This window comes from Rissa tridactyla, chromosome 3, assembly GCF_028500815.1.
Source record: "Rissa tridactyla isolate bRisTri1 chromosome 3, bRisTri1.patW.cur.20221130, whole genome shotgun sequence".
In the NCBI taxonomy this organism is placed as follows: domain Eukaryota; kingdom Metazoa; phylum Chordata; class Aves; order Charadriiformes; family Laridae; genus Rissa; species Rissa tridactyla.
This window is the reverse complement of record NC_071468.1, coordinates 93,091,513-93,115,972: the sequence shown is the minus strand read 5'-3', so window position 1 is coordinate 93,115,972 and position 24,460 is coordinate 93,091,513. Positions and strand designations below refer to the sequence as shown.

The window sequence follows — 24,460 nt, the reverse complement described above, 5'->3', positions numbered from 1 at the left end:
TTTCTTGGTTTACTCAATGCATCACAGAATGCACCAGAATACTTTGTTGCCTAGTATTTGTGCTACCCAAATCTAGAAATCTTTAAAAGAAAGCACCACAGAAGTTATTTTAAGGCCTAGATCAGTTAAAACTAAACCTGCAGCTGAAATTTTGCTCTACTCTTCAGAAACAATAAGTTTGAGTATTTGCTTTGCAACTTTCAAACGTACTCAACATTCATCCTTTCTGATCCCGCCAGGACTGTATATAGGTTTTTCTATAAACTTAAAGTTAACCCAAAGAACACAGAGACGTAGCATTGAACTTTTGTTTTAATGGTCTCAAATTCTGTGACAGATTTTTGGTCAAGTTTCCATTTTAAAAAATTTATCGATTTTAGAGACTAATAACTTAAACTGCCACGAAACAAATGGTCCACAAACATTCCTTTCCTTCTGAAGCTTTTACGATGCATTGTAATCATTAACCAGTCTTTTACTATTGAACTTAAATGGCCAATTGAGACAAACAGTTCTGAGACCGTTCTTCCACCACTGATTAAGACTGAGGTGGCAGCTGATGTACAGAATTTTCATTTAGCCTTCTGGGCCTTCTGGGCAGACTTTGTGACCTTGCCAGCTCCACCGGCCTTCTTGTCAACTGCCTTGATGACACCAACAGCAACCGTCTGTCTCATGTCACGCACAGCAAAACGACCTGAAAAGAGAAACAGGTTTTATGACTTTTACCTGCACAGCAGCAGGTATTCCAGTGGACAAAGTGGGAAAATACCACTCTAGGACAGCAAACTCCGTGGGACGGGGACATAGATACATAATTATCTAGAGTAGCCCTGAAGTTCTGGTTACACTTGAGTTTCTATTCAAGTCACAGCTTTTAACAGCATTTTACAAAACACGCTACATCCTGATACTGCAAATCAAGGAGTGTCTTTTCCACAATTCAGGATTAACGCGCTTGTAGGAGATGCCTTACCCAGAGGAGGATAATCGGAGAAGCTCTCCACACACATGGGTTTGCCAGGGATCATATCAACGATGGCAGCATCTCCAGATTTCAGGAATTTGGGGCCATCCTCCAGCTTCTTGCCGGAACGACGATCGATCTTCTCTTTGAGCTCAGCAAATTTGCATGCAATGTGAGCAGTATGGCAATCCAGCACAGGGGCATAACCAGCGCTAATTTGGCCAGGGTGGTTCAGGATAATAACCTGGAAAACCAAGAAATTGTTAACACCGGGAAATCCTCAATAGTGACACGTCTTACAAAGCCAGGCCTTTCACTTGATTTGCTTCAAGCAAATACACCTCACAACACAAGACTACGTCACTTCATAGCTTAGACTACTATTAAGAAATAAAAAGGCTCTAGTATTTCAAAGTCAAGAGCTACAGTTTAAACACCTTCAAACAGCTACAAAAATTACCTGTGCAGTGAAGCCAGCAGCTTCCATTGGAGGATCGTTCTTGCTGTCACCAGCAACATTGCCACGGCGAACATCCTTCACAGACACGTTCTTAACATTGAAGCCAACGTTATCACCAGGCAGAGCTTCGCTCAGGGCTTCGTGGTGCATCTCGACAGATTTCACTTCAGTTGTGACATTGACAGGGGCAAACGTAACCACCATGCCTGGCTTCAGAACGCCAGTTTCCACACGGCCAACTGGTACAGTACCAATGCCTGTGAAAGAGAAGCCACATTAGTAAGTCAGGCTCAACAGGTACATACCCTTAGAGGGGAAAGCACTTTAGACAAGTACTCTTAACATTTTCCACTTTAAAAACAGTTCTTGGGCAAACAACCACATTTCTGTCCCAAATATTAGCTGTTGCTGGCAAGTGAGAAGCATTATAGAGAACACATACCGCCAATTTTGTAGACATCTTGAAGAGGCAGACGCAGAGGTTTGTCAGTTGGACGAGTTGGTGGTAGGATGCAGTCCAAAGCTTCAAGGAGGGTTGTTCCACTGGCATTGCCATCCTTCCGGGTAACCTTCCACCCCTTGAACCAGGGCATCTGCAATAAAAACAAGCCCAGGCATAAACCGTCTGCCAATTTCAATAGCACAAGGCTAGAAAAGACCAAGTGGCATATCTGAGTATTCTCTTGATGTACTATTGCAGAGTAAGAATTTCTGAAGTGCTGGTATCTAATTCTTGACCTGAGCACTTCCAAACATAACCATATTAAAAAACATTTTACTATTGCATAACTGATCTCAGTAATCCTCCTGTTTCACTTATTAACAAATGTCAAACCTACGTTAGAGCTCGGCTCCAACATGTTGTCTCCGTTCCAACCAGAAATTGGCACAAATGCTACAGTGTCTGGGTTGTAGCCAATTTTCTTGATGTAAGTGCTGACTTCTTTGACAATCTCTTCATATCTCTTCTGGCTGTAAGGTGGCTCGGTGGAATCCATCTTGTTGACACCAACAATCAGCTGTTTTACACCCAGGGTGTAGGCCAGAAGGGCATGCTCACGGGTCTGCCCGTTCTTGGAAATACCAGCCTCGAACTCACCAACACCAGCAGCAACAATCAGGACAGCACAATCAGCCTTTGAACAGAAAGAAAGAAAAAAAACCCCACCGTCATTATAATGCTTGCGGACATGTCAAGGTGTCAGGGGATCCCCCTCAACCAATGAAAAACCCGCCTGAACTCCTGAAATTCTAAGTTCAATTTACATACCTGAGAAGTTCCAGTAATCATGTTCTTAATGAAGTCTCTGTGTCCAGGAGCATCAATGATGGTGACGTAGTATTTGCTTGTTTCGAATTTCCACAGGGAAATATCAATAGTAATACCACGCTCACGTTCAGCTTTCAGCTTGTCCAAGACCCAGGCATATTTGAAGGAACCTTTGCCCATCTATAAATAAAAAATAAAAATTAAAAATTGGGCTTTCCCCCCCCTTTTTATTTGATCAGAAAGATCAAATACTGGCTAAAGAACAACATCTAAGAATAGCAAGTGGTTTAATACCAAAAAACATTGCTGCTTGTAAAACAAGCAACAAGATACACTTGGCACTACTAGTGAGAGATGCCAACTGTCTTCTGTTATTTAACCTGTTGACAGTTTAGCCCTCTTGACAGCTTGTTAATTGCACTAACACATCTTTATGATGGATCTCTTGAGCCTAAGCCCTACTATCAAGTATCCTCTACAAATTTAAGTTCCCTTACTAATGCAATACCTGCAATAACCCACACTCTAACTGCCACTCAGCCCAACATTTGCTACATTTCGTTGTGTGATGTGCTTATAAAGACCTATGCTGTGATTACACAGGGAAAAAAAAAAATACGAGCAGTAAGACTTTCTACAGCTTCAACCACCAAAATCCGTTCCTTTCTCATTTCTTTTTCAGAAGTAAAACCTTATCAGAGCAACTTAATGTTATCCTCAACTACATCTACTTGAAGACCGAAGCTGCTAACTCCATGGTTCTGGGCATAATTACACAGATGTAGATTTAGACTACTTTTCTCTTGTTCTAACACTTCACAATTTGAGCTTTGCCGACTAACATAATGGCGGATTGAACACTTTAGCACTTGTTCAACTACGGGGACAACTGCAACCCAACTGCCGCCCTGTGGCCGCAGAACACTTGCGCACTTCTTCAGCTACCGGGACAGTTGCAACCAAACCACCGCCTCCCTGTGGCCACAAAGCAGTTTGCAACTCAAGTTTTGCAACTATTATCTCTCTTTATTCGTTCCCGCACCCCAACATTTTGCGGGATGTCCCAGGACCACGCACCTCGGCGGCTTCCTTCTCGAACTTCTCGATGGTCCTCTTGTCGATACCACCGCATTTGTAGATGAGGTGGCCGGTGGTGGTGGACTTGCCAGAATCGACGTGGCCGATGACGACGATGTTGATGTGGGTCTTCTCCTTTCCCATTTTGGATGTTAGTTAGGTTCTTTCTTCCGGCAAAAGAGAATCGACACCTGGAATTTCCCCAGAACAAAAAGAAAACGTAAGAGAATAGCAGTTAGGCCTCCAGTGAGGACGCCCTCCGCTACGCCCACCCGGCCAAGGAGGGCTCGGCGATGGCGGCCCCTCACGCGGGGCGGCCCGGGTAGGCCCGGCCGGGATGGCGGCGCGGCCCGGCCCCGCCCCGCCGGAGGAGGGGCCGGATCGGGCAGTCGCCGGCCGGGGGGGGTCCCCTCGGAGCGCCCCTCTTGTCTCCCCCTGCGGGCTCCGCTCACCCCCCGCGGCCGCGGAGCGGGGCAGCGGGGCGGCGGCGCGGCGGACCCGGCGGTCCGGACGGGCGGCGCGGAGGGCGGGGCCGGCCCCGCTCCTTTGTGTGACTCACCCCGCCCGGGCCGTCGCGTCCTCCATTTTGTGGAGCTGGCGGCGGGCAGGAAAGGCGAGCGGCCATTTTTTTTTTTTTTCACTCGTGCCCCGTCCCCACCCCCCATCCCGGCCCACGGGCCCCGACGGGCCCCACCGCCACGCACCGCGCGTCCCGCCGCCACACACCGCCCCCACCCGCGCTGCACGGGGGGGAAAGGCGGCCGGGTGCCTCCTGCCCCACACCGGCACGATCACGCCGCTCCCCGCGCCCCAGTCCCGGAGAGGGAGCATCACGGGGAGGGAAACGATGCGTCGCCACCTCCCCGACGCGCGCTCTCCCCTCTGCCCCTTCTTCCCCCAGAGCCCCGCGGCGGCGGCCGCGCCCAGGTTCCGCGATCACCGGGCCCCCAAGGGAGCGCGGACCCCCGGCCCGGCCCGATTTCCCCCCCCTCCGTCCCGTTCCCGGCCTGCCCCGCGCGGACGCGCCTCACCTGCAAGGCGGCAGCTGCGAGCCCGGAGCGAAAAAGACCGACGGCGTGAACGCCGCCCCTTATATACCCTGTGCGGGGGCGGGGCATAAGCGACACGTCACCACTCCCGGCGGCCCCGCGGCCCCGCCCCCCCGGCCCCGCCCTGGCGGCCGCGCGGGCAAAGGGCGCCCCCTCCCCCTTCCCTCTCCTTCTCTCCCCGCGGGGCCCGGGCCGGGAGCGGGATCGGCGGGAACAGCGGCGGGATCCATCCCTCCGGCCCAGGAGAGGCGCCCCGGCGGACCCGGAGGCGATGAGCACGGGAAAGCGTCACACGTTGCGTCACGGCCCGGTCCAGGGGGACGGAGCAGCCTAAAGAAAGTCCCTGGGGAGTAACCCCGGGGCAAATTAATGTGTTTCTTATTAGGGACGCGTAAGAACTCCATCAGTGAGATTAGAAGCGTTCGGTCAATTACGTTCGTTGCTCGCTTAAGATGATGGAACGCAAGAACCCGCCCCAGGTAACTCGTCCTGGTGCAAGTCCCAGAAACACCGGGAGAGAGCAGGAATTTCAGGAGCCTTCTCACAGCAGAATAAGAAACAGCATCGTTTGGCTCAAAAAAAGAAAACCAAAAAAAAAACCAACCCCAAAACAAAACAACAAAATTCCCCCCCGCAAAAAAAAAACCCAAAAAAACCTTTTTCTTTCTTGTACCATTAGAGAACAAAAGTTGACTTGGCTCAAAAAACTTTGGCACAAAAATATAAAGCAAAGGTACACCTGAAGTGCAAACCTATTAAAGAGAATCACTTGAGCATTTAGGATACTGTGAATTCTGTGTAAGAAACCCCAAAATTGCAAGAAGTGGCCCCATGCTGTGTTTTCATTTGCTAGGCAGCCTTAGCAAATTATTTTTGAAATCATGGCAACGAGGAGTCACGAAACAGCTCACAGTGTCAGAAATAAAAGCCCTCGTGATTGCAACAGATTCTTCTCTGGTTGACTTGCTCCTGGCCGATATAAGAAAAAAAATGCATTAAACATTCAACATCTCCTATACCCATTCAAGTGAAATTAAGCTGAGATTTGTACAAATATGTTCTTTTAAAATGGTCTGCAAAGGAAAGCAAGCTACACGCTCTGTTCTCTTCTTCAGGAGCGTTACACGCCTGCGTTAAAACAGTTACTTCTCTATACCCAAGAATAGTCCCATTCATTTGTTGGTGTGCTCTTCGGATTGCAGTTGTAAAGCATGGAAGGAGCTGCTTGTTCAAAAGCAAACAAAAAAGAACCACGACAACAACAAAATAAAAAAGCCCACCTCGCACATCCACCCTCTTGCTTGACTCCCAAGTTTCTGTAGCCGAGACACACCCCGCGTCAAATTTGGCTACAGTAAAGAGCCGTAAATTTAGTATTTCAGGGATCGATAGGGAATCGAAGTGTTTCCACAATATCTGGTATTTTTCCACATGCAAAATTTAAAAAAAAATAAAAAATAGGGTGCATTTTGTAAAAAAAAAAAAAAAAAAAAAAAAAGGTGGTTTGAGAAATGTCAAGTTAAAGAAGATGCTGAGTTTAGAATACACCTTTTACACAAAAATCCAGTTTCAGAGTAAAACCTGCAAAAACATTCAGATATCGTTAAGCAAACTCAGCAATTTTTAAGAAAGGAATAAAGTAATCAAGTTCTTTCTCTTCCCCTCCTATGTTTTTAGGCAGAGATCAGTGGTGGGGGAAGCTAGAGATGGTTCAGCTCTCCTCAAAAAATTTAGAATTATGGGGCAGTTATTAGCAAAGACGTTGCGTATGGAGACACGGTAATAGAAGGGCAGGAGAAGGGAGGTGGGTCACTTTCTGGAAATGGAAATGTATTATTATAAAGTGATTGAGTGGCTCAGGTTGAGGACCAAAGGGTAACAATTTGGTAAGAAAGCTAAGCAGAACTTTTCGGGTCCCCTGTAAAGCAAAGGCTGTTTGTAAACACAGCTAAAAAGCTTTATTGTTCAGGGTGGTTTGGAGTTAGCTTCGAAAATGTGTATTTCGGTAGGGGGGATTTTTGATGGACTGCTCTGTCAAAGTATCCATTCTCATAAAAAGGTAGTTTTAACACTTTCCAAATGGAGTCAACGACTTGTGCCTCAAGAGGGAGAGAAGAAAGGAAATGTGTTACTGATTTCTTACATGGCCCATACCAAACCGCACATTTCTTTTTTTAAGGGACTTTTTTTTTTTTAGAAGACTATTTCATAAATAAAGGCATTTAGAACTATGTATTTCTTAAGATTGCAATTTCTGTGGTATGTACATAGCTGAAAGCTATGAAAGCTGAATTTATTGTACAAACTTTTAACCACCGTCCCAGTTCAAGTCCACAACTTGGTGGTTTTTTCCCCTCTATTTCTTTAATTGAGTTCTCAAAAGAATTTTATTATTTCCTCTTTAATCTGCCCAATACATGCTTTTATTCTCTCAACAACTAGTATATCTCTCATTGTCTATTCTATTAGCAGAACATTCCTATTATCAATCTCACAAATATTTATACAGCTGGGGAGCTTCAGATATACGAGTAGCCTCGCATAATTCAGTGGAAATGCATCCTGAAGAATCCTCTCAGCTAACAGAGAGGGGCATACGCCGGACTAAATCCCGTGTGCAAATAGCCTGTTACAAATTTTAGATTTTGTTCATTTGGCAACGCTGATTTCTTCGATATGAAACACCTAGGAAGAAACAGAGATAATCGATTTCAAGAAGTCAAGGTCTTTCGGGCTTTGGAAGAGAGTTTATTAAATCCAGCTTGACTTCAGAAATCGGAGGAATTCGTGAGGAAAAATTACTTACTCTCCCTCGACCACTGGTGAGCATATGCTGAAGTGAAATAAGCTATGGCCACACGTGTCTGCAGCGTAAGAACACACGGAAGGGTTCTCTAAAGCATTTGTACAGCAGGAACCTATAGAATAGCCACCATTTAAAAAAGAATCTCAAATCAAATTATATTAAAATGAAAGTTATGCTGTCAGTGTACCTGAGCCAAGTATTCTAACTTTTAAAAATAAACGTTAACTGGATTTTGAGATCACAGAAGCTGCTGCAGCATTACTTTCATTTTAGCGTGTGGCTGCAGCACATACAGAATGTATTATAAGCCTACAACACAGTCACTGCCAGAGAAATCGTGTCAGAAAATAAAAGATGTGCTCACTGAGCACCTCTGAAGTGGCAACATCTTTTCGTTTTTTGTCAGAATCCTGCACAAAGAGGAAGGCAACTAGCACTGCCACCAACTATTTTAACTGCAATGAACAAGGTCATTCAGGAGCGTAAGCAAACAGACTTTATAAGCACAAGACTTCAAACGCAGATCTGATAAATACAATTTATCGCGCTCACTACATATGGAAGAGACACTAAGATTTCTTGAGGGCACTTTCAAAAAGCGTGATGGAAAAACAGTCCAAAATTACCAATAGTAATTGGCGATTAGCAAAACCAGATTCTGGTATGTAGCATTATTTTGTAATACAATTAACCTCATACTCACTGTGAAAAGCTTTCTAGTCCATACGTTACAATTGTCATTATATCTACATTAATCCAAATGTTCGACATGAACTATAGCCTGAGCACACAGCTTTACTTCCATCTATGTGTTCTTTAATGCACTGAGTCTTAATAGAACTAAAAGCCACCTACACCTATTATGAAATCCTTTTCCCGACACGATCCTAACACTTACTACCAGATTTTACAATCATCTGTTTAATAAATAGAAAAACAATTAATAGAATAATGGTGTTATTCATGTAAGAAGAGATTAGACAGAAAACCTGCTTAAAAAAAAGAAATGGTTTAACTGAACTGGGTTAGGTAATCTAAACTACTTGAAAAAAGCTACTTTTGAAAGTTATTTAGATCTGTACTAGTAACTGATTTTTTTTTTTTTTAAATACAAATGAAATTACTTGGTAAGGGGAAGACACAATAGTAAATACACTTTAAATTACTATTTTAGGAGACAGTACAAAATAACCCCTTGGAAGTCTTTTAGACTTGGACTGGATAAAGCCCTCAACAACCTGGTCTGATCTCAAAGCTGACCTTGCTTATAGATTCGGAAAACAAGGTCTTGTAGTAGGATGTATAAGAGAGTGGCCTTCAAAACTATTGAGAGCGTTATTGGGATAAATAAGCATCTACAATTTCAGAGGCTTCTGAAAAATTTAACATGGGCCCCTTAAAAAGGCATTGTCTCCCCTAAAACAAGTTTTCTGTGGGAAGCGCTCCTGTTATTTCAGTTACAGGGTTTACCACGGGTGAAGGACTAATGCTTAGAGGACAGTCTGCTTCAAAAAAAAAAAATAAAAAAAAAAAAAATCAATCTTTGGAACGATCTTTTCAAACGACATTTATGCACAGCATGAGAAGACTAAAGTAAATTGAATGTTTAGTACCAGTTGAACCTTATATTGAATATTTAGTACCAGCTGAACTGTGATACTGAAGGTTTAGCGTCAGACAGAGTGGTTAGATTGCAGATGCGACCACAACTAGCATCTGTATTTAAACCTCTGTTCTGTTCTGTGGAGGTCTCCATTACTGAGCCAGAAAATGAAAGTATTTGATTTAGAGCAGAAGTGTCCTAAGCGGGAAGAAAAAAACCTCACAAGTGGCTGCTTCATTAAGACTCGTCTGGAACTGAACACTGAAAGGGAAGATACATGCAGGCAACTAGAGGACTTCAGATCCAAGAAGTAATTCCTCCTTCACTTTAACCAAAAAGTGACCCTTCACTTGTAGACACCTGACAAAACGTCATATACTTCATTAGCACTAGACTAATTTACACCAGCTGATGACCTGGCTCCAGGCAAAAAGCCGAGTTACTAGACAGCATTGCAGAATGAAGGTGAAGGGCTGACGAAGCAACCACCACTATTATGGAGAAACAGTATAATGTGTTAAACTGTCCTGTGGTTTTGCATTAGTGCTTTCCAAGAGCAAACAGGCTACGGCATTTGCTCCTCTTCCCCAAACGGAATGGCATTTTTACTATATCCCACCAACTTTTGTACACCCTAAATGAATGACAAGCCCTTCTAGGAGTTCAATTCAAAGAACACCCTGCATGGGAGGGGGAAAAAAAAATAAATAATGCATTGTGCATGAAGAAAGTGGTGGTTACTGAATAGAAATCCAGTAGATGAGGTCAGCTTGGCTCTTGTTCTCAATTTATAATGAATTTCCAAAATTCCATTTTAAAGCTCTGGTCTGTTGTGCTAAAAATCATTTTGCCAAAAGCAATGTATTCACCCTTTTGTGCTGATAAGCCCATGATGAAACCCTTAAGGGGGGCCTCAACTCCTCACCCACGGACTATCCATTTGAGAGTTCTCTGATGAACCTTCACAGCAATTGAGCTGTGCTCTCATGGCTTTTGCTGAATATGTCCGCTAATAAGATTAATTTTGCAGCCTCTCGCCATAGTAGGTTTGTAGCTTGTGCACCTAGCAAGCTGGAAGTTCACCAACAGAAAATCTGCAATTCCTCATTCTCATCTTGCAGACCTTTTGCATTCCCCTCTTTCTGCCTCTCCTACCGACCCAAACAAAGGCAAGTTTTCAAGGAGGGAGAGAAAGTCTATAGGTAGATTCCTAGAAGGGGTTTATATGAACCAAGAAAACCTGAGGTGTAGCTAATGGCTGCAAGGGAGGGAAACACAATAAAGGTGATCTTCGTGCAGACTGGAAAGTATGTGACAAATTGAAGACGGTGGATGGACAGGCCGAAAGCAGAAGAAGGGCAGCACCTGAGACTCGGGCTAGTAAAGATGGTGCGGACACATGCATCTGCTCAGCTGAAGTCCCATCCCTTGCTCACCCTCCCTTCTCAACATCGCTGTGGTTTCGTGTGTTGGCATCGCTCAGGCCATAGGCTCAGTTTCCACTGCAATCACACGTTCATCATTCTTGCTTTGCAGTAACCGCAGTCACCAGATGCGGTGCAAGTCAAGTCACTTAGAAGCCTTGCTCAGATTTCGTGTATATAGCATATGCTTGACATTTATTCAGTGAATTTAGATTTGAGACGATTAAAGTTTGGAAAGGTTTCAGAGAATAACTAAGGGAATAAATCTAGATCTGGAAAAGCACTTATACTTGACCTGTTCAATCTATACTGAGTTTACTGAAAGGAAGTTTGGCTTAGTCTCCCGAATTCTACAAGACAGAAAATCTTATAAGGGAAAAATCACAAGTCTGGACACAAAGACATAAGAAGATTCAAGATTGTTGGTAGTTGAATTAAGGTAGAAATAGAAGCCAATTATTTGTAACTGGCAGTGAACAGTAGGACCAGCTTGCTAAAAGCAGTAAGCCAACAGATGAAGAAGTACTCAATATTTAATTATGTTCGTAAAAATACCACCCCAACAAACCAAAACCAAAAAAAACCCAACAAACCAAAACAACAAACACAATAAAGGAGAATAAACTTGACTGGGGGCGAAGGGGAACAGGAGGGAACCTTTACTTAAAATGATGCCTTTGTTTTTATTTAGCTGACTCTAATACAGTCTCTCTGAATTATTTGGCCAGATGAAGCTGTCTCAGAGCCACTAATGATTATCTTTGAAAGCTATGGAATGGAGAAGGTTCCAGAACACTGGAAAAATAGAAAAAACATCCCTAAATTAAAAGGGAAGGGGGCAAAGAGAGGGTGAAAGAAAAAGCATACGCGTGAGCTGGGCAGTTATGGAACAGTCGATCTAGTTTCAATTCCTGGAAAAATATATTGGAACAAATGAACTATTTTTAGAAGATAATAGGTTGATAAGTAACAGCCCCAGACTTGTTAGGAGCAGATTGCATCAAACTAATCTTTTCTGCTGTGACAGGTTTAACAGGCTCACGGATGGGGAAATATGGATATAATTTAACTTGAGGGAATATCTGACACTCCTTATAGGCAACCTGGATAAGTAAGATCAGCAAACTTTGGATGAAATAATGGATGTGCAGGAGATCAGCTGAAGATGACACGTGCTCAAAGTAATTGGTAGTATTGCCATGAAAGGTTGTCTCAAATCAGTTTCTGAGGACACAGACGTTATTCCACCGTGCAGATATACAGCCATAAATACACACAAATGTAATTTTGAATTGCAGACTTGGAGGGAAGCCCAGGGCAGGGGGGGTAACCACTTCAGAGGTCAAGAACAGAATTCAGAATAATGTGGGCAGGTTACAGAAATGGTCTAAAATAATTAGAAAATAAATGAAGGTTAATATATGCCCTTTTTAAGGAACAGTTCACCGCACAAACACGGGAGAAGCAGCAGCTAGCCAGCAGTCCTGTAGAAAAGAACCTGGGGTTAGAGCGGATCACAAACTGAGCATGAGTCAACACTGTCATGCTCTTGTGAAAAAAGCAAACATACCGAGATGTATAAACAGAAGTGCTGAAAGATACATAAAATAAACCTTCCACCCTACTTATCACTCATTAAAGCCTCTACCAGGATACTTTTTCCATCTTAGGGGCCATGCTTCAAGATGATACCTAGACACAAAAACGCTGGAACAGATACTGTGGGCAGCTGGTGAAACCCCATTGTTACCCAACATCTCACAAGCACCTAAATACCTATCAGGAATGGTCCAGGTATAACTAATGCTTCCCTATTGATGGATTAGATATCCAAAACTCTCTTTAAGCCTTAATTTCCACAGGTTTAAATTATTTAGAAGATCTGTGCAATCATGAATGAATTTTTTATACCAAAATTCCAGCCTGTGTTGTTTCGCTTGGTAAGAAAATCTTCCCAGGACTTCAGTGTGTATGTATCAGCTGAAAGTCAGTATTTTTAGTTATAGCAGTCACATCTGAATGGAAATTCACAAATACTTCAACCACTAATCTCGCTGTATAAATTCCATTTTCCATGCAAGATAATCAAGGACATTTTATTGAAAACCAAAACGCTTAGCCTAATATAACAGAGAGGTGTGGAAAGAAATGGAATAGTCAGTCCTAAACTCTAACCAAGGAGAAGTCAGGCTAAAAACGAAAGATGGGAGAAGAAATTTTGTACCACAAACTCCTCCTGCCACTGCATAAGGCAGGTTATGTTAGAGCTGTTATGAACAGTAGATTCCTGGCACAATGTTAGAAAGTGTTCATTCAGTACTGGTTTCTTATCAAAATCAAATGCCGGAAAACATGTTTGGTTTCTCCAGCAGTTTCTGAATAACAACCAGAAGAATGCTAAAAAACAGTGCACGTGACTTTCCCGGGCAGTGGTACTGTGACAGGAACTATCAGCTAAGGAATGTTACGGGGGAGGTCAGTCCATAAGTGCTGCTACTCCTCATAGTGCGTTCCCTAACAATACTTGTGAAAAACAGCAGCTGTGGCTCTGCGAGGCAATCCACAATGATAGCATTTCAGAGGTTAAAAAGCTTGTACCACGCTGTTGTATAAAGTAGACTTCGTCCCCTTTAAACTGGGAACGGGTGTTGAGTCAGCTCTCTGCACCCAGGCCAAATCTCAGGCTGAAGGGGAGCCAAGGCTGGCACGCCGTCCCGTCAGGCCAGAGGATACGGAGGGGAGGACAGGCAAGGGGAATACAAACTGTGAAAGACTGATGCTCGAGCTTAGAGATGTGGCTATCCCACAGGTCAGAATAAAAGTAAACCACGTTTAAAAAAAAAAAAAAAAAAAAAAAAGGCAGTGTGGGTTAGAAAAAGATCGCAAACTGATTCAAGGGAGCGAGTCATGTGTTACTGTCCTCTGCTGCCTGAAACAGGAACTTTCCTGCTCTCAGCAGGAGACAGCCTGTGCTGGTGAATCTGTGAATGGCAATCAAAGGATCCCCTTTGAGCAAAGCAGGAAGACCTAGAAGGTCCATCTTAGTTACCGGGCAGTCTCCGTTTCACAGTCTGTGCAATTCCCAAGGCGACCTGAAGTATAAAGCACGCTCCGAGTTTTTAATTCTGTATGCTGTTTTCGATCCAGCACAGAGGACGTTAAATCACCCTCCAGCTGTTTTATGTACATACACTGACATTCACCATAGAAAACCTAATTGTGTGTACACATACAGGTACATACAGGTGTGTACACACAGATATTTGCGTACATACAGGTACAAGCGCTGTAATAAGAAAACATGTAGGAGCGCACACAAGCAGTGGCTCCCCCACTCCCCCGCCCAGCTAACTAGGGTCCCCCCACCATCTGAAGTGGGGGTGCGTGTGTGTGTGAGAGTGAAATGGCGGTTGTAAAGAAATGCTGCTTTTTAGAAAGCAAATCTTTGCTCCTTCTCTAAATTTAGCTCTGTAGAGTCATTAAGAGACACCGTGCAGTATCACTATTTATGGAAAATAGTTTATACTTGCTTTGCAAGCTAATGCAGTCCCATTTACTTCACAAAGCCGTGCAGTGAGTCATGTTACCCAGCAACATTCACACGCCCGCATGAACTAAGGAAGCAGAAACTCTTGCTCACTTGCTCTTCCCTTTCCTTCTGGGATATTCTTGAGAAACAGCATCCACTACCCACAGCTCAGAATAACGACATTCCTATGAAACAGACAGTGACCGGTGGGGGTGAGACAAACTGTAACATAGAAAATATGAAAGGAAAAAGGAAAGAGAAAGTCTATTCCAAAACAAATTTTTCATTCCTTCTCTTCAGCTTACATCTGAGTTCATCAAGTTGAAAGGCGTTACTCCATGTCCAAGCGAAACCCGTGCAGCTGTGAATACCTGCCAGAAGAATTGCTTTTCTCCTACGCCTATCCAGATTTCCTGCCTTGGATCTAGTGACTGTGTAGTTGAAAGGGGAGCGAGAGCAGTGAAGCTATCCACAGGACAGCTGCTTGCTTTTTCTTTTTTTCTTTTTAAAAATTTTTTTAATTTTCTATTCAATCACACAATTGACCAAATTAACTCCATTGGCCACATGATCCCCAGATTCAACCCACAGGAAGTGAGATATATGTATGTATAAATTTAGGTGGCAAGGCTCAGTTACATCTGATTAGCCACAAATTGAAATTGCACTCATATTTATTCTTTCAACTAAGCTACGTGGCCATTATAGCCATCAAGGCTGATCTAGGCTGTGTCGCATACTACACACATGCCTAAGAAGCCCAGACCTGCATTTCTTGCTCAAACCTTGCGAAAATACACTTACCTCTTTCAAAAAGATTCTGAGTATTTTTCCGTGGCAAGTCTGTTTCTCCACTGCTAATTCTTAAGTATTCATTACTCGGCAGAGAAGTCAATGGTAATACACACAAAATGAGAATTATCATTTACAACTTCACAAGTTTACAACAATATGATACTCCTTTTCACTGTGTGCGTGAATAGGTAAACTCAGACCATCTTAGTGTGACCCTAATCTTGTGTCAACTTCTATAGTCTCTTAGTTCTGAGTTCTGAACCAGGAATTGTGTGTTGGTTTTTTTTCTGATGTTTGGGGTTTTTTTGTCTTTCTTTTTTTTTTTTACTGTACACATATATGGCTAATGGGGGCTGGGACTTAAAGGGTACCACCTCAAAGCATACAAGCAACAACACACAATACCCAGATACACCCACTGATCTATTAATGGCAATATGCAACAATTACATGCAGTTATGTATTGTACACTTTCTACTCAATTAATTCTTTTAATACGTTGAATAGGCAACAATTACAGAAGCGCCCAAATTAATCCAGAGTTTAAGTTTCATTGACTTTTACTTATAGGTTTAAAAAAAAAAAAAAAGTTATCCATGACCATGTTCTTATGCTGCATCGCTAGAGAAGCCAAACTTGGTTTTTGGCATTTCAAATTGCTTAAGTTAATGTACCTACCCTTTAAGCAGCAGTTGACAATAATAGTCTGTCATCTATATTCATAAGTAGCTTTCTAAAAATTATCAACCGAACATGCTTTCCATTTCAATTTTCCAAATGACTCCATTCTCCCATATTTTCTCTCTTCCAGACATAACGTATTTTGATATCCAGTGATTACCTACAGCACAGCTGGGGGTGGGGGGGAAAATAACTGCAAAAGAGAGAGAATGGTGACTTTTTTGGATTACAAGACCAACTACCTCAGGGCTTCTTTAAAATGCAGTATGAAAATACAACTATGACAATAAACTGTGCTGTGTCTCTGAAATTATGATTTCAGCCAAACCAGCAAAGTTTCCAAACTGTTGCCGATGCATCTTCGATGTTTCCCAGAATGGCAGCAGCGAAGTGTCTCGTGACAGTCAGAGTGTTCTCTCTGACTAGGCTCACAGAAAAGGAACACAGACCATGCCTGGAACACAGGCAACACCTGTATCACGTTTACCAGAGTGTCTCTCCTATTATCCATAGGATATAGGAGCACCTCCCAAAAGTCACCCATTTGTGAGACCAGAGTACTCCTGTTTTAAATGTAGTAAGTACAGATTTAATTCAGAGTGAAAGAGAAACCACAAACCTGCGTGAAAAGCCCACATCTGTTTTTCACTGTGCAGATTATCACAGATATGCAGCAAAACATGCAGAATATCACCCTCATCTTACCTTAAGTACAGGATGGTTTGAGGTGGTTCTATCCAGCTACTCTCAACAGAACAAAAATTGCTGCCGCTACCATCCAAGCAGCAGTGGAACTGGTTTTCAAGGGTTATTAAGGTAAGCCATGGTGATTAAGCATTATTTATAATGCTGTCGTTCTTACAACACTCTCGGCAAGTCTCAGTCTGAGAGTGCCCACAAGGTTTAAAAAAAGTGATCTGTTGTCACTGTACTTGAAAGCGTCAGTATGCAGTTCTCGGTTACCTTCTAATAAGCACATGTCAGAGGTTTCAAAATAGATACAAAATTCCCAGTGGATGAATTATAAAGCAGGTCTCATATTACTGCAGGTGGAGATGCAAGCAAAACGTTTATCAGTATAACCACGTTTTTTCTGGTTAATTTGATGCATATATAGTTTCGACGGCAGTGCTACATTTGTTGAAAATGTAACAGAAATTGCAGAGTTAAAAAACAATGCAAACATACACAAAATAACTGTCCTGAGCCCTTTTCAATCAGAGAAGAGACAGCAAGAGCAGGGAATACAGCCCTGCCTACCAGGAAGTCGCTGCTTGCAGTGAAAGTGAGAAGAAATGCAGATGTAAATGTAAAACTAGCCACGGATGCAGTGATTTTAGGATTTTCACCTCTATAGCGTGGTGGAATAAAGTGGCTTGGTCACCAGAAATAAAGAAAAATTAACTAGAATAAATTCATCACTTGGCTCTAGAAGTCATAAACTTAACTGAAACTCTATAGGCAACTCACCTGCATTAGGAATTACTATGAGCAATACCACGTGCAGTATACAGTTTACAAAATTCTGTCTTTTAATTCATTCCTCTTTGTTAAGCAGGACAGTTTTATCCAGTGTACCTACACCTGCATTTGCTCATATTTTATACTCTGATTGAATTTTGTTTTAAAAGTGAATAGCTACGGTGTACGGATGTTACATAAAACACCTAGTTACTAGGAAGAGCCAAATGATTGGCTCACATACTATACCAAAAATAGTTTGGGTACTATTTTCTTTTTCCTAAATACTAAGAAGAATTACACTATACTGGAAATCAGTTATATGGTTGCCAGTTTGTCACTTAACTGAAAAACTAGACTTGCATCATACTGATATCTTTAACAAATCTGTCATTTTTAACTTAGCTGGCATATAAAACGTGAAGCTGATTTAATGCAGACAAGAGAGACTGCACTGTCCAGACGCCTTTTCTGCAGGAAGTGTTACCTTGTGCCTGGAATCCCTTCCCAGTGACGCTGCTTATCGTTGTGCCGAAGCCTCCTGTTTTTCAGACCCCTAGTTTGTGCCTTCATAAAAATCAGCCAGTGTTTATCTTTTGTTTCCCCTCCCGTGTTACCTGTTTTCTAGATGTTTCTGCAATGGAACCAACTGTATACTTGGTCTGACAAAGAAAGGAAAAAACAAAACAAAACAAAACAGAAAACCATTCACCTTCGCATCTCAGCTATCTCAGACTGAAAGCACATCACCCCGCTAATCCAACAGGGACAAGCCAGCTGCTGACTTTTATAAAGCTTTGGGACTGCAGACCCTCATTTGCACAGTACAGAGGCTTTGAGGAGCAGCAAGTCACTCAGTTCTGATTCCCACTCTCCAACTGCCCCCCCCGCCCCCGACCCCCCCCATCTGTAGCTGTCTGTTAAACTATACCATCTAATGAACAAAGGCAATAAGGCACTATAATGCCAAGATACTTGGGCAGCATTTGAAGTCACTCGGATGGAAAACACTGGACACATAAAGACTAGCTATTCATACTTCATTAATGTATCATTGATATATCACTAACCGATACATTTCTACCTACCTATTTAAGGTCATTTTTTTCTCCGAAGGAGTCAAGTAGGTCTACTCAAACTTTTACAGGAGCAGAGCTACCACTGGGCCTCTTTCTTTTAAGGATGACAATAAGGGTTAGGGTTCAACATGAAGCCCTTTTCATTTCAAGCAAAGGCTCTAGGACACAATTACAGCTGGAGGCAGTGATTTCAAACAAACTGCATGTGGGGGTGGAGGGGCCTCAGAGGATACTTTGGGGCATGACTGGCCTATTTGGGAAGGTTTGGTACATTTCTTTATGAGTAGTTCTCAGATCAAAATCAAGAGTAGTAAAAGCACTATGCAAAAAGTGAAAGTAAATAATCTTTATTGACTGAGCTAACTGACTTGCGGCTCTTGAGATTTTTGAAGGATCAGCATTTAAGGAGAAATTATTTTCTATCTGCTTGCCTTCAAGTCTTATAGTGCCTTATCTATATCGTCCTCTGCGCCACCTTATAGATGTGCAAACTGCCTCCTGGGTGGCTGGTGGGAGAGGGGGTGCTGGCTGAGGCCAGCCATGGCTCTCCATTGTTGCAGAAGCATGTACCAGCTCAGCACTGCTCCGCCACGCACTCTAAATCCCCGCTTTTGTGTTTTCCTCCCTGCCAGAGATAGCGGCTCCCAACAGCAGCCTCCTTGCCTGGCGCATGAGACAAAGAAATGTCCAACTGCATAGTTATACCTCATGACTCAGCTGAAAAGACATGAGTCAAACAGCAACCTCCTCGGAACAACAGGAGCTGCATATTAACCATCCATCTGTGCACGCGGTTGTGATTTTGCATCGTATTTTGTGATTCAGAAGAATTAAAACAGGCACAGAGGAAGGGGAAACCTGTAGTGAGATTTATTTTTTCCGCCCGTAGGAAGACATCTGCCTTTGTAAAAGTATGTTTGTACAGGTTGCATGTTCTCTGAACAGTGAAACTTTCATCTGGGCTTCAAAGCAACACACTTACTATTTAACTCTCATTGAGTAGAAGCAGACAGATGGATTTAGTTTGGAATTTTGTTTTGGTCTGTTGCTTTTTTTTTTTTTTCGTATTGGATCCTCAGTTAGAAGTGAAGCCAGCTGCTTACAATTCAATTCCAGCAATTCAAACTGGTTGCTTGCATTTTGACCACTTGTTTAATACAGTTGGTATTTCAGTGGTCAAAAGCAACCTTTGAAGTTAGCACCCTGTTAAGAGGAGAGCTGGGGGGAGCAATCACAGCTTCTGTGGCTTGCAATTTTAGCGTGTTCTTGGACTGATTGAAGATGACTGCTGTGGATTGATTTTCACAGCCTTTTTCAGGAAGAGGGAATAATTCGAATCCCAAGAATGTAGCAATGCATACAAAGTTATAGATATCTATTACATCTAAGCTTGAGTGAACACATTTTGCACGCACTTTGACTGGGGTAGTCAAAACCTCAGCTGCTGCTCAGCTCTAGAGACAGTTCTGCCCACGTATATCTATTTTTTTACATTAAAGGTGCTGGCTGCACACAGGCAGCTTACACAGACCTTTGATATGCAGCTGCTTGGTACCCCTGTTTTCTTCCTAAACTTTTCACAGCTCCACAACCATCATCCAGTCCTTGTTCTCAGCTCTTCAGGATGAGACAGGACTGACAAGGTGGGCTGCTCACAGAAAAAGCTGCCTGTTTTCTCTTAAAACAGGGAGTAAGTGCTGATTATTTAAGTATTTCCTCTCCCGCATCTGTGCCAGAAGAAGGAACAAGGCTGATTTCCACCCTCTGCCTGCAGGAATTCAAGCCCACTTCTTGCATGGGAAGGAGAGGTCAGGCCTGTAACAGAGAACTGTGGGTTCTCTTACTGGCAACATGTACTTTACCAGTTATGTATGACAACACAGCTTTGCCACATGCCATCTCCTTTTCAGATTTGGCTTAAGGTCATACTACAGCAAAATACTTTAGCAGATGCTCAGCTCTCAATAGCTTCTTAAAATACCATTGGCATCAACATGACTCTGCAGAGAGATGTTAAATTAACACCACTATCCCTGTGTGAATATTCTTCCACAATCTGATCCTCCTCTATTGCTATATATATCTTGTATCTGCCAGTTTTCTCTACTTTCAAAACCATGCAGAGATGCTTAGCAATTCTATCAGCTATCTATTAACAATTCAAATACCTTGATTTCTTGTTCTCTTCACACAAGGGCTTTTAAGCTTAAGCAGAAGCTGTTTTCATAGCAGAGAATATTAACATAAGTAACTGCTTTGGAAGCAGATTCCAAAGTATGCACATTTCTAAATCTGAAAGCAAAAAGAGACAAAGACTGCAGTAATAAAATAACCCAAACAACATTCAGGATGAAATTGAGCTTTTTCATAACCATTCCAAATGAATTTATAGTTGAACCAGTTATCCAGTTGTGGATACTTCCAAAAACCCTTCAAAACTTCAGCCCGAGACCTTCAATCAGGCCTGCTGACTGCAGGAGCGCTGCTTGACTGTGCAAAATCAATGCCAGCTATGATGAAGGTAATGACAGAGACTTGATGGCAAATCAGACCCTGGCAAATAATTAACTCCCCTATAATTGCTCTGCGCTTTATTTTGCATCCTATCTGCACAGAGCAACACATTATTATCTCCTTTCTACTGGAGAGCAAAAAATCACCCTTCCCCTTAAAGTTATTGTGTACTGTCCCAGCTGAACAAAACAACGATGCAAGACGCACTGACCACACCGTCGCATGCAAGTTTAAAAGCATCATAAGTCAGTCACATGAACGCCAAATTTCACTTAGTGACATTTTCTACATTCATACCGTTTAGTTTTAAGGTCATTCAAGAAGACAGACGTTATTTGGTGTTACTAAAGGAAATGCCCTCCTTTCTTTTTTTTTCTCTCCACACCCTCAACCCCGCCCCTTCATTCAAAAGACAGTTGAAATGGTTTTGCTTGAATAATACCATTAGAGCTACTCACCGCTCAGTGGGACTGGCAGAATTAGGTCTCAAATTGAGCTGCAAAATATACTCCATTGCAGTTTCCTTTTTAAAGAGGGACACAGCAATGAATATCTTTGTATTGTCACATTGTAACAAAAACTACCTGTGATTTTTAGAATATTGTGTTTTCCCTAAATTGCTTACAAATTATCAGTGGTTGCAGGACTCTTGCTCAATTTCCTGTTTATGAATCCATGGAGAAAACTTTTTTTCCCTCTTGAGCAGTGACTGTTTGAACTTGGAGATACAGAAGGCGCTTGTCACTTCTTGCTCTCCATGAAGCCCAAATGGGCAGGGAAAAAGGAGAAAGATGATCGTTGTTTTGGGGTTTTTTCCCTTTTCCCTGTTAACCCCCCACCCCCCAAATCAAAACCAAATAAACCTTCCAGCTCCATCTTCTCAGCTAGCGAGATGATTCAGAAATAGAAGATTAGTCATTTACTGCTAGAATGCTTCAGCAGAAGAGGTAGTCAGAGAAACATCAACAAAACCATGTTTTCCGTTAGAAAACATGACAGTATCCAAGTCTGGCTTAGCTAAACTTATCAAGTGTCTACATTGAAATTTAATTTAGGAAAAGACCAGAAAAATTAATATACTCATTTCCTATGCTGAAGCAGCTATATGGAAACCTCTGTATACTACAAAAAAGATTTGAAGAAATTCCTTTCATGAAATTTCCTTTCAAGAACACTTTATGGAAGGCTATTACCACTCTTCACTCAGCTCTAATCTACAGCAAATCCTTTAAAGGGAGGGGAAGGCAGAATTTTGGCTTAATAAACCACACTTTCTTTCCACTGCTATGCCTTGGGCAACTCCCAGGCACCCTCTCTTGGAGTGTGTTGCAACCTTGTACAGGTTGTGTTGCAACATGAGCAAAGTTACCATCATTCTAAAGTTAAACTGCATTCCCTTGAAAACGCACATCAGTACCTAAACTTTCTTTTTAATTACTCCACTCAGAGTTTTCATGTTTTCTATCTGATCCAGGTCTGAACAATGCCAATGTATAATCTTATAAAGCAAGAATCAATTCAGCATTTCTGGAGTTTACACAGGATAAGGAAAATAACATGTTGTCCTGGTTTAAGATAAATCAGAACCAATTTTCTTTTCAGTAACTTTACTTTTCAGTTAAGCTTCTTCTAACTGGCTGCACTCTCTGAAGTTAAGGGCATATTTTTCAGACAGTGTCTACTTCCAGAGTGATCACATCTGATGTTTATAGTTAATATCAAGAAATAGTATGCAGAGAGGCTCCTGCTTATACTTATTGCTATAACAACCAAGGTCAGTTAATTTTGTTGTGGGCCATGTTGGAGCACTAGAGGTGGAAGAGCATAGAGGGGTCACACCTGCAAGGAGAAGCGGACAGGACAGGTGGCCCAAAACTGACCAACAGGGTATTCCATCCCATCTGCCTCATGCTTGGTATAAAAGCTGAGGGATCAAAGGGTCAGGCCTTTTTCCTCAATTTCAGAATTATAAACATATAGTCCATTAGATACAGAATGGTAGAAGTATTAATAACTGTTGCATGAGTGAAGCATGAAGTAGGCAAATCAGCAAAGCTTTAATTTGTTAAACAAATGCATTTTTAAAAAACAGCTCGTTTTATTTCTTCATAGAAAAGAGACCAACTAAAAAAAGCTAACCAACTTCTCTTTAAGTATTTATCTCCACGATCCTCTTTATATCTTCAGGATTATTGACTTCACTGTTGGTGAATACACTACTGCTAGTGTGGTGGTTTCCTCCCAGTGGACACAGTAATAGCAAATCACGTCAAATTATATCCTTTCCTTAGCTTCAAGTCAGACATGTCTTCTTCAGTGTAACAACTCAGACCAGTGTCCTGGTACTAATAGAGACAGCATCTTTACTGACAGATCTCAGAAAAGGATTTGGCCAGCCAACAACTGTTTGAGTGAGAATCATTTTGATTCTTTTTTTTTTTTTTTTTTATTTTTATTTAACTGCTCTTAAATCGTGTGATTTAAGAGTAGACATTTGGCTTTTTAAGATACAGGTACACAGGAGAAATGGGAGACTCTCTTAAGATGCTACTCACTGTAACAGCTTTCAAAACAATAGCAGTGTTTCAGTTATGATGGTTGAGCTCATAACGTAAAAAAAGAGGCTTGAAGTTTACGCTCTCTCAGATGCTCTTAGTGATCTAACAGAAGACACTACCTTTCCATATGAACTTTGTCTCACGTATCTTCATAACATGTAGGCTTCCTCAGTCACAGCTTTCCTCACAGAAAATACTGGAAGACCTGTTAAACTCAAAGGTTAGTTCATTTATCATGGAATCAAAAATTCCCAAAAAGTACAAGAGGAGAAACTGGGAAATAAGTGATTGAGAAGAGAAGCCAGAAAAAAAGATACATCACAGGAACAATTCAACTTCTGGGAAATGAACTAAGATGACCCTTTCACATAGCAACTACAGTCGTTACCAGTTATAGAGGAACACGTAAGATGGGGAAGCACCATGCACGGGTGCCTATACATTATGAAGAGTTATATAAACCTTCACTAGTTTAGCATTAAAAAAGCCTATTTAAATTAACTCACATTTTTGGGTGTCAAATAATTCAGACTTCTTTAAGGTGCATGACTGACAGTTGGTACCCTTGGATCAAAGAAATAGTGAATTGAAAAACATACCCATTACTTTGTGGCCTTTCCTCTTTTGAAAAGCACGATGAAGGCACTTTTCAGATCTTGGGTCAATACCATGTCACAAGCTGTAGGATATTCTGCTAAGAGTTACTCCACCTCTGTTACTAACATTGGTAGAACTTAGCACGAAATGTTCCAAAAAATATTTAAGCAGAAGTGTGTCAGAAGGAGACATTGAAGAGAACACACTTAACAATACCTGGCAACACTAAGACATGCTCCCAAAGCAGTGGTTCAGCTTCTGCTCTGAAATGGGTGAAATCTGGTTTTGAACCAACTTCCCTCATTCCAGGTGGACATCCTATTTAGGGGGTTCTTCATCTAATGGAGGGCACAACTTCTTACTCTGGTATACCTGTTAAGACAATGCAGCAAAAAATAACAATCAAAAGTGTTGTTTTTCAGGAAAACAGTCACAACAAAAAACCTGACCAATTTGTGTCAAAAAAAGTTCACACAGGTGAAACTCAAACCCCTTGTTACATCTGAAAATACAGACTATGAGAAATGTTTTTGAAGACATGAAACTGAGTGACAGAGCTGTGCAAACAGGAACATGGCAGTGCAACAGAA

General features: G+C 42.1%; 2 protein-coding genes across 6 annotated transcripts in view; both read right to left on the bottom strand.

Moving 5' to 3' along the window:
• Nucleotides 1-294: 294 nt before the first annotated feature.
• Nucleotides 295-4,922, bottom strand: EEF1A1 (eukaryotic translation elongation factor 1 alpha 1). Its single transcript, XM_054195759.1, has 8 exons — nt 4,806-4,922; nt 3,775-3,965; nt 2,698-2,877; nt 2,267-2,563; nt 1,870-2,020; nt 1,428-1,684; nt 977-1,211; nt 295-697 (listed from the first exon to the last, which is right to left on the bottom strand). The coding sequence occupies exons 2-8, from the start codon at nt 3,916-3,918 to the stop codon at nt 573-575; spliced, it is 1,389 nt and encodes a 462-aa protein (XP_054051734.1). The 5' UTR covers nt 3,919-3,965; nt 4,806-4,922; the 3' UTR covers nt 295-572.
• Nucleotides 4,923-6,342: 1,420 nt separating this feature from the next.
• The window catches only part of SLC17A5 (solute carrier family 17 member 5), a 44,345-nt gene continuing 26,227 nt past the window's right edge, over nt 6,343-24,460 (bottom strand). For 2 of the 5 annotated variants that reach the window (XR_008465377.1, XR_008465379.1), the window contains 3 exons: nt 21,174-24,242; nt 20,370-20,493; nt 6,343-17,784 (listed from right to left, as the gene is read on the bottom strand). Coding sequence is in view for 1 of the 5 variants with exons in the window: in XM_054195122.1 (XP_054051097.1) it covers nt 24,229-24,242 (14 nt within the window). In the remaining 4 variants the exon portion in view is untranslated. Of the gene's footprint in view, nt 17,785-20,369; nt 20,494-20,590; nt 24,243-24,460 lie in introns of those variants that run through there. The other 3 variants (XR_008465378.1, XR_008465380.1, XM_054195122.1) reach the window with 3 other exon arrangements.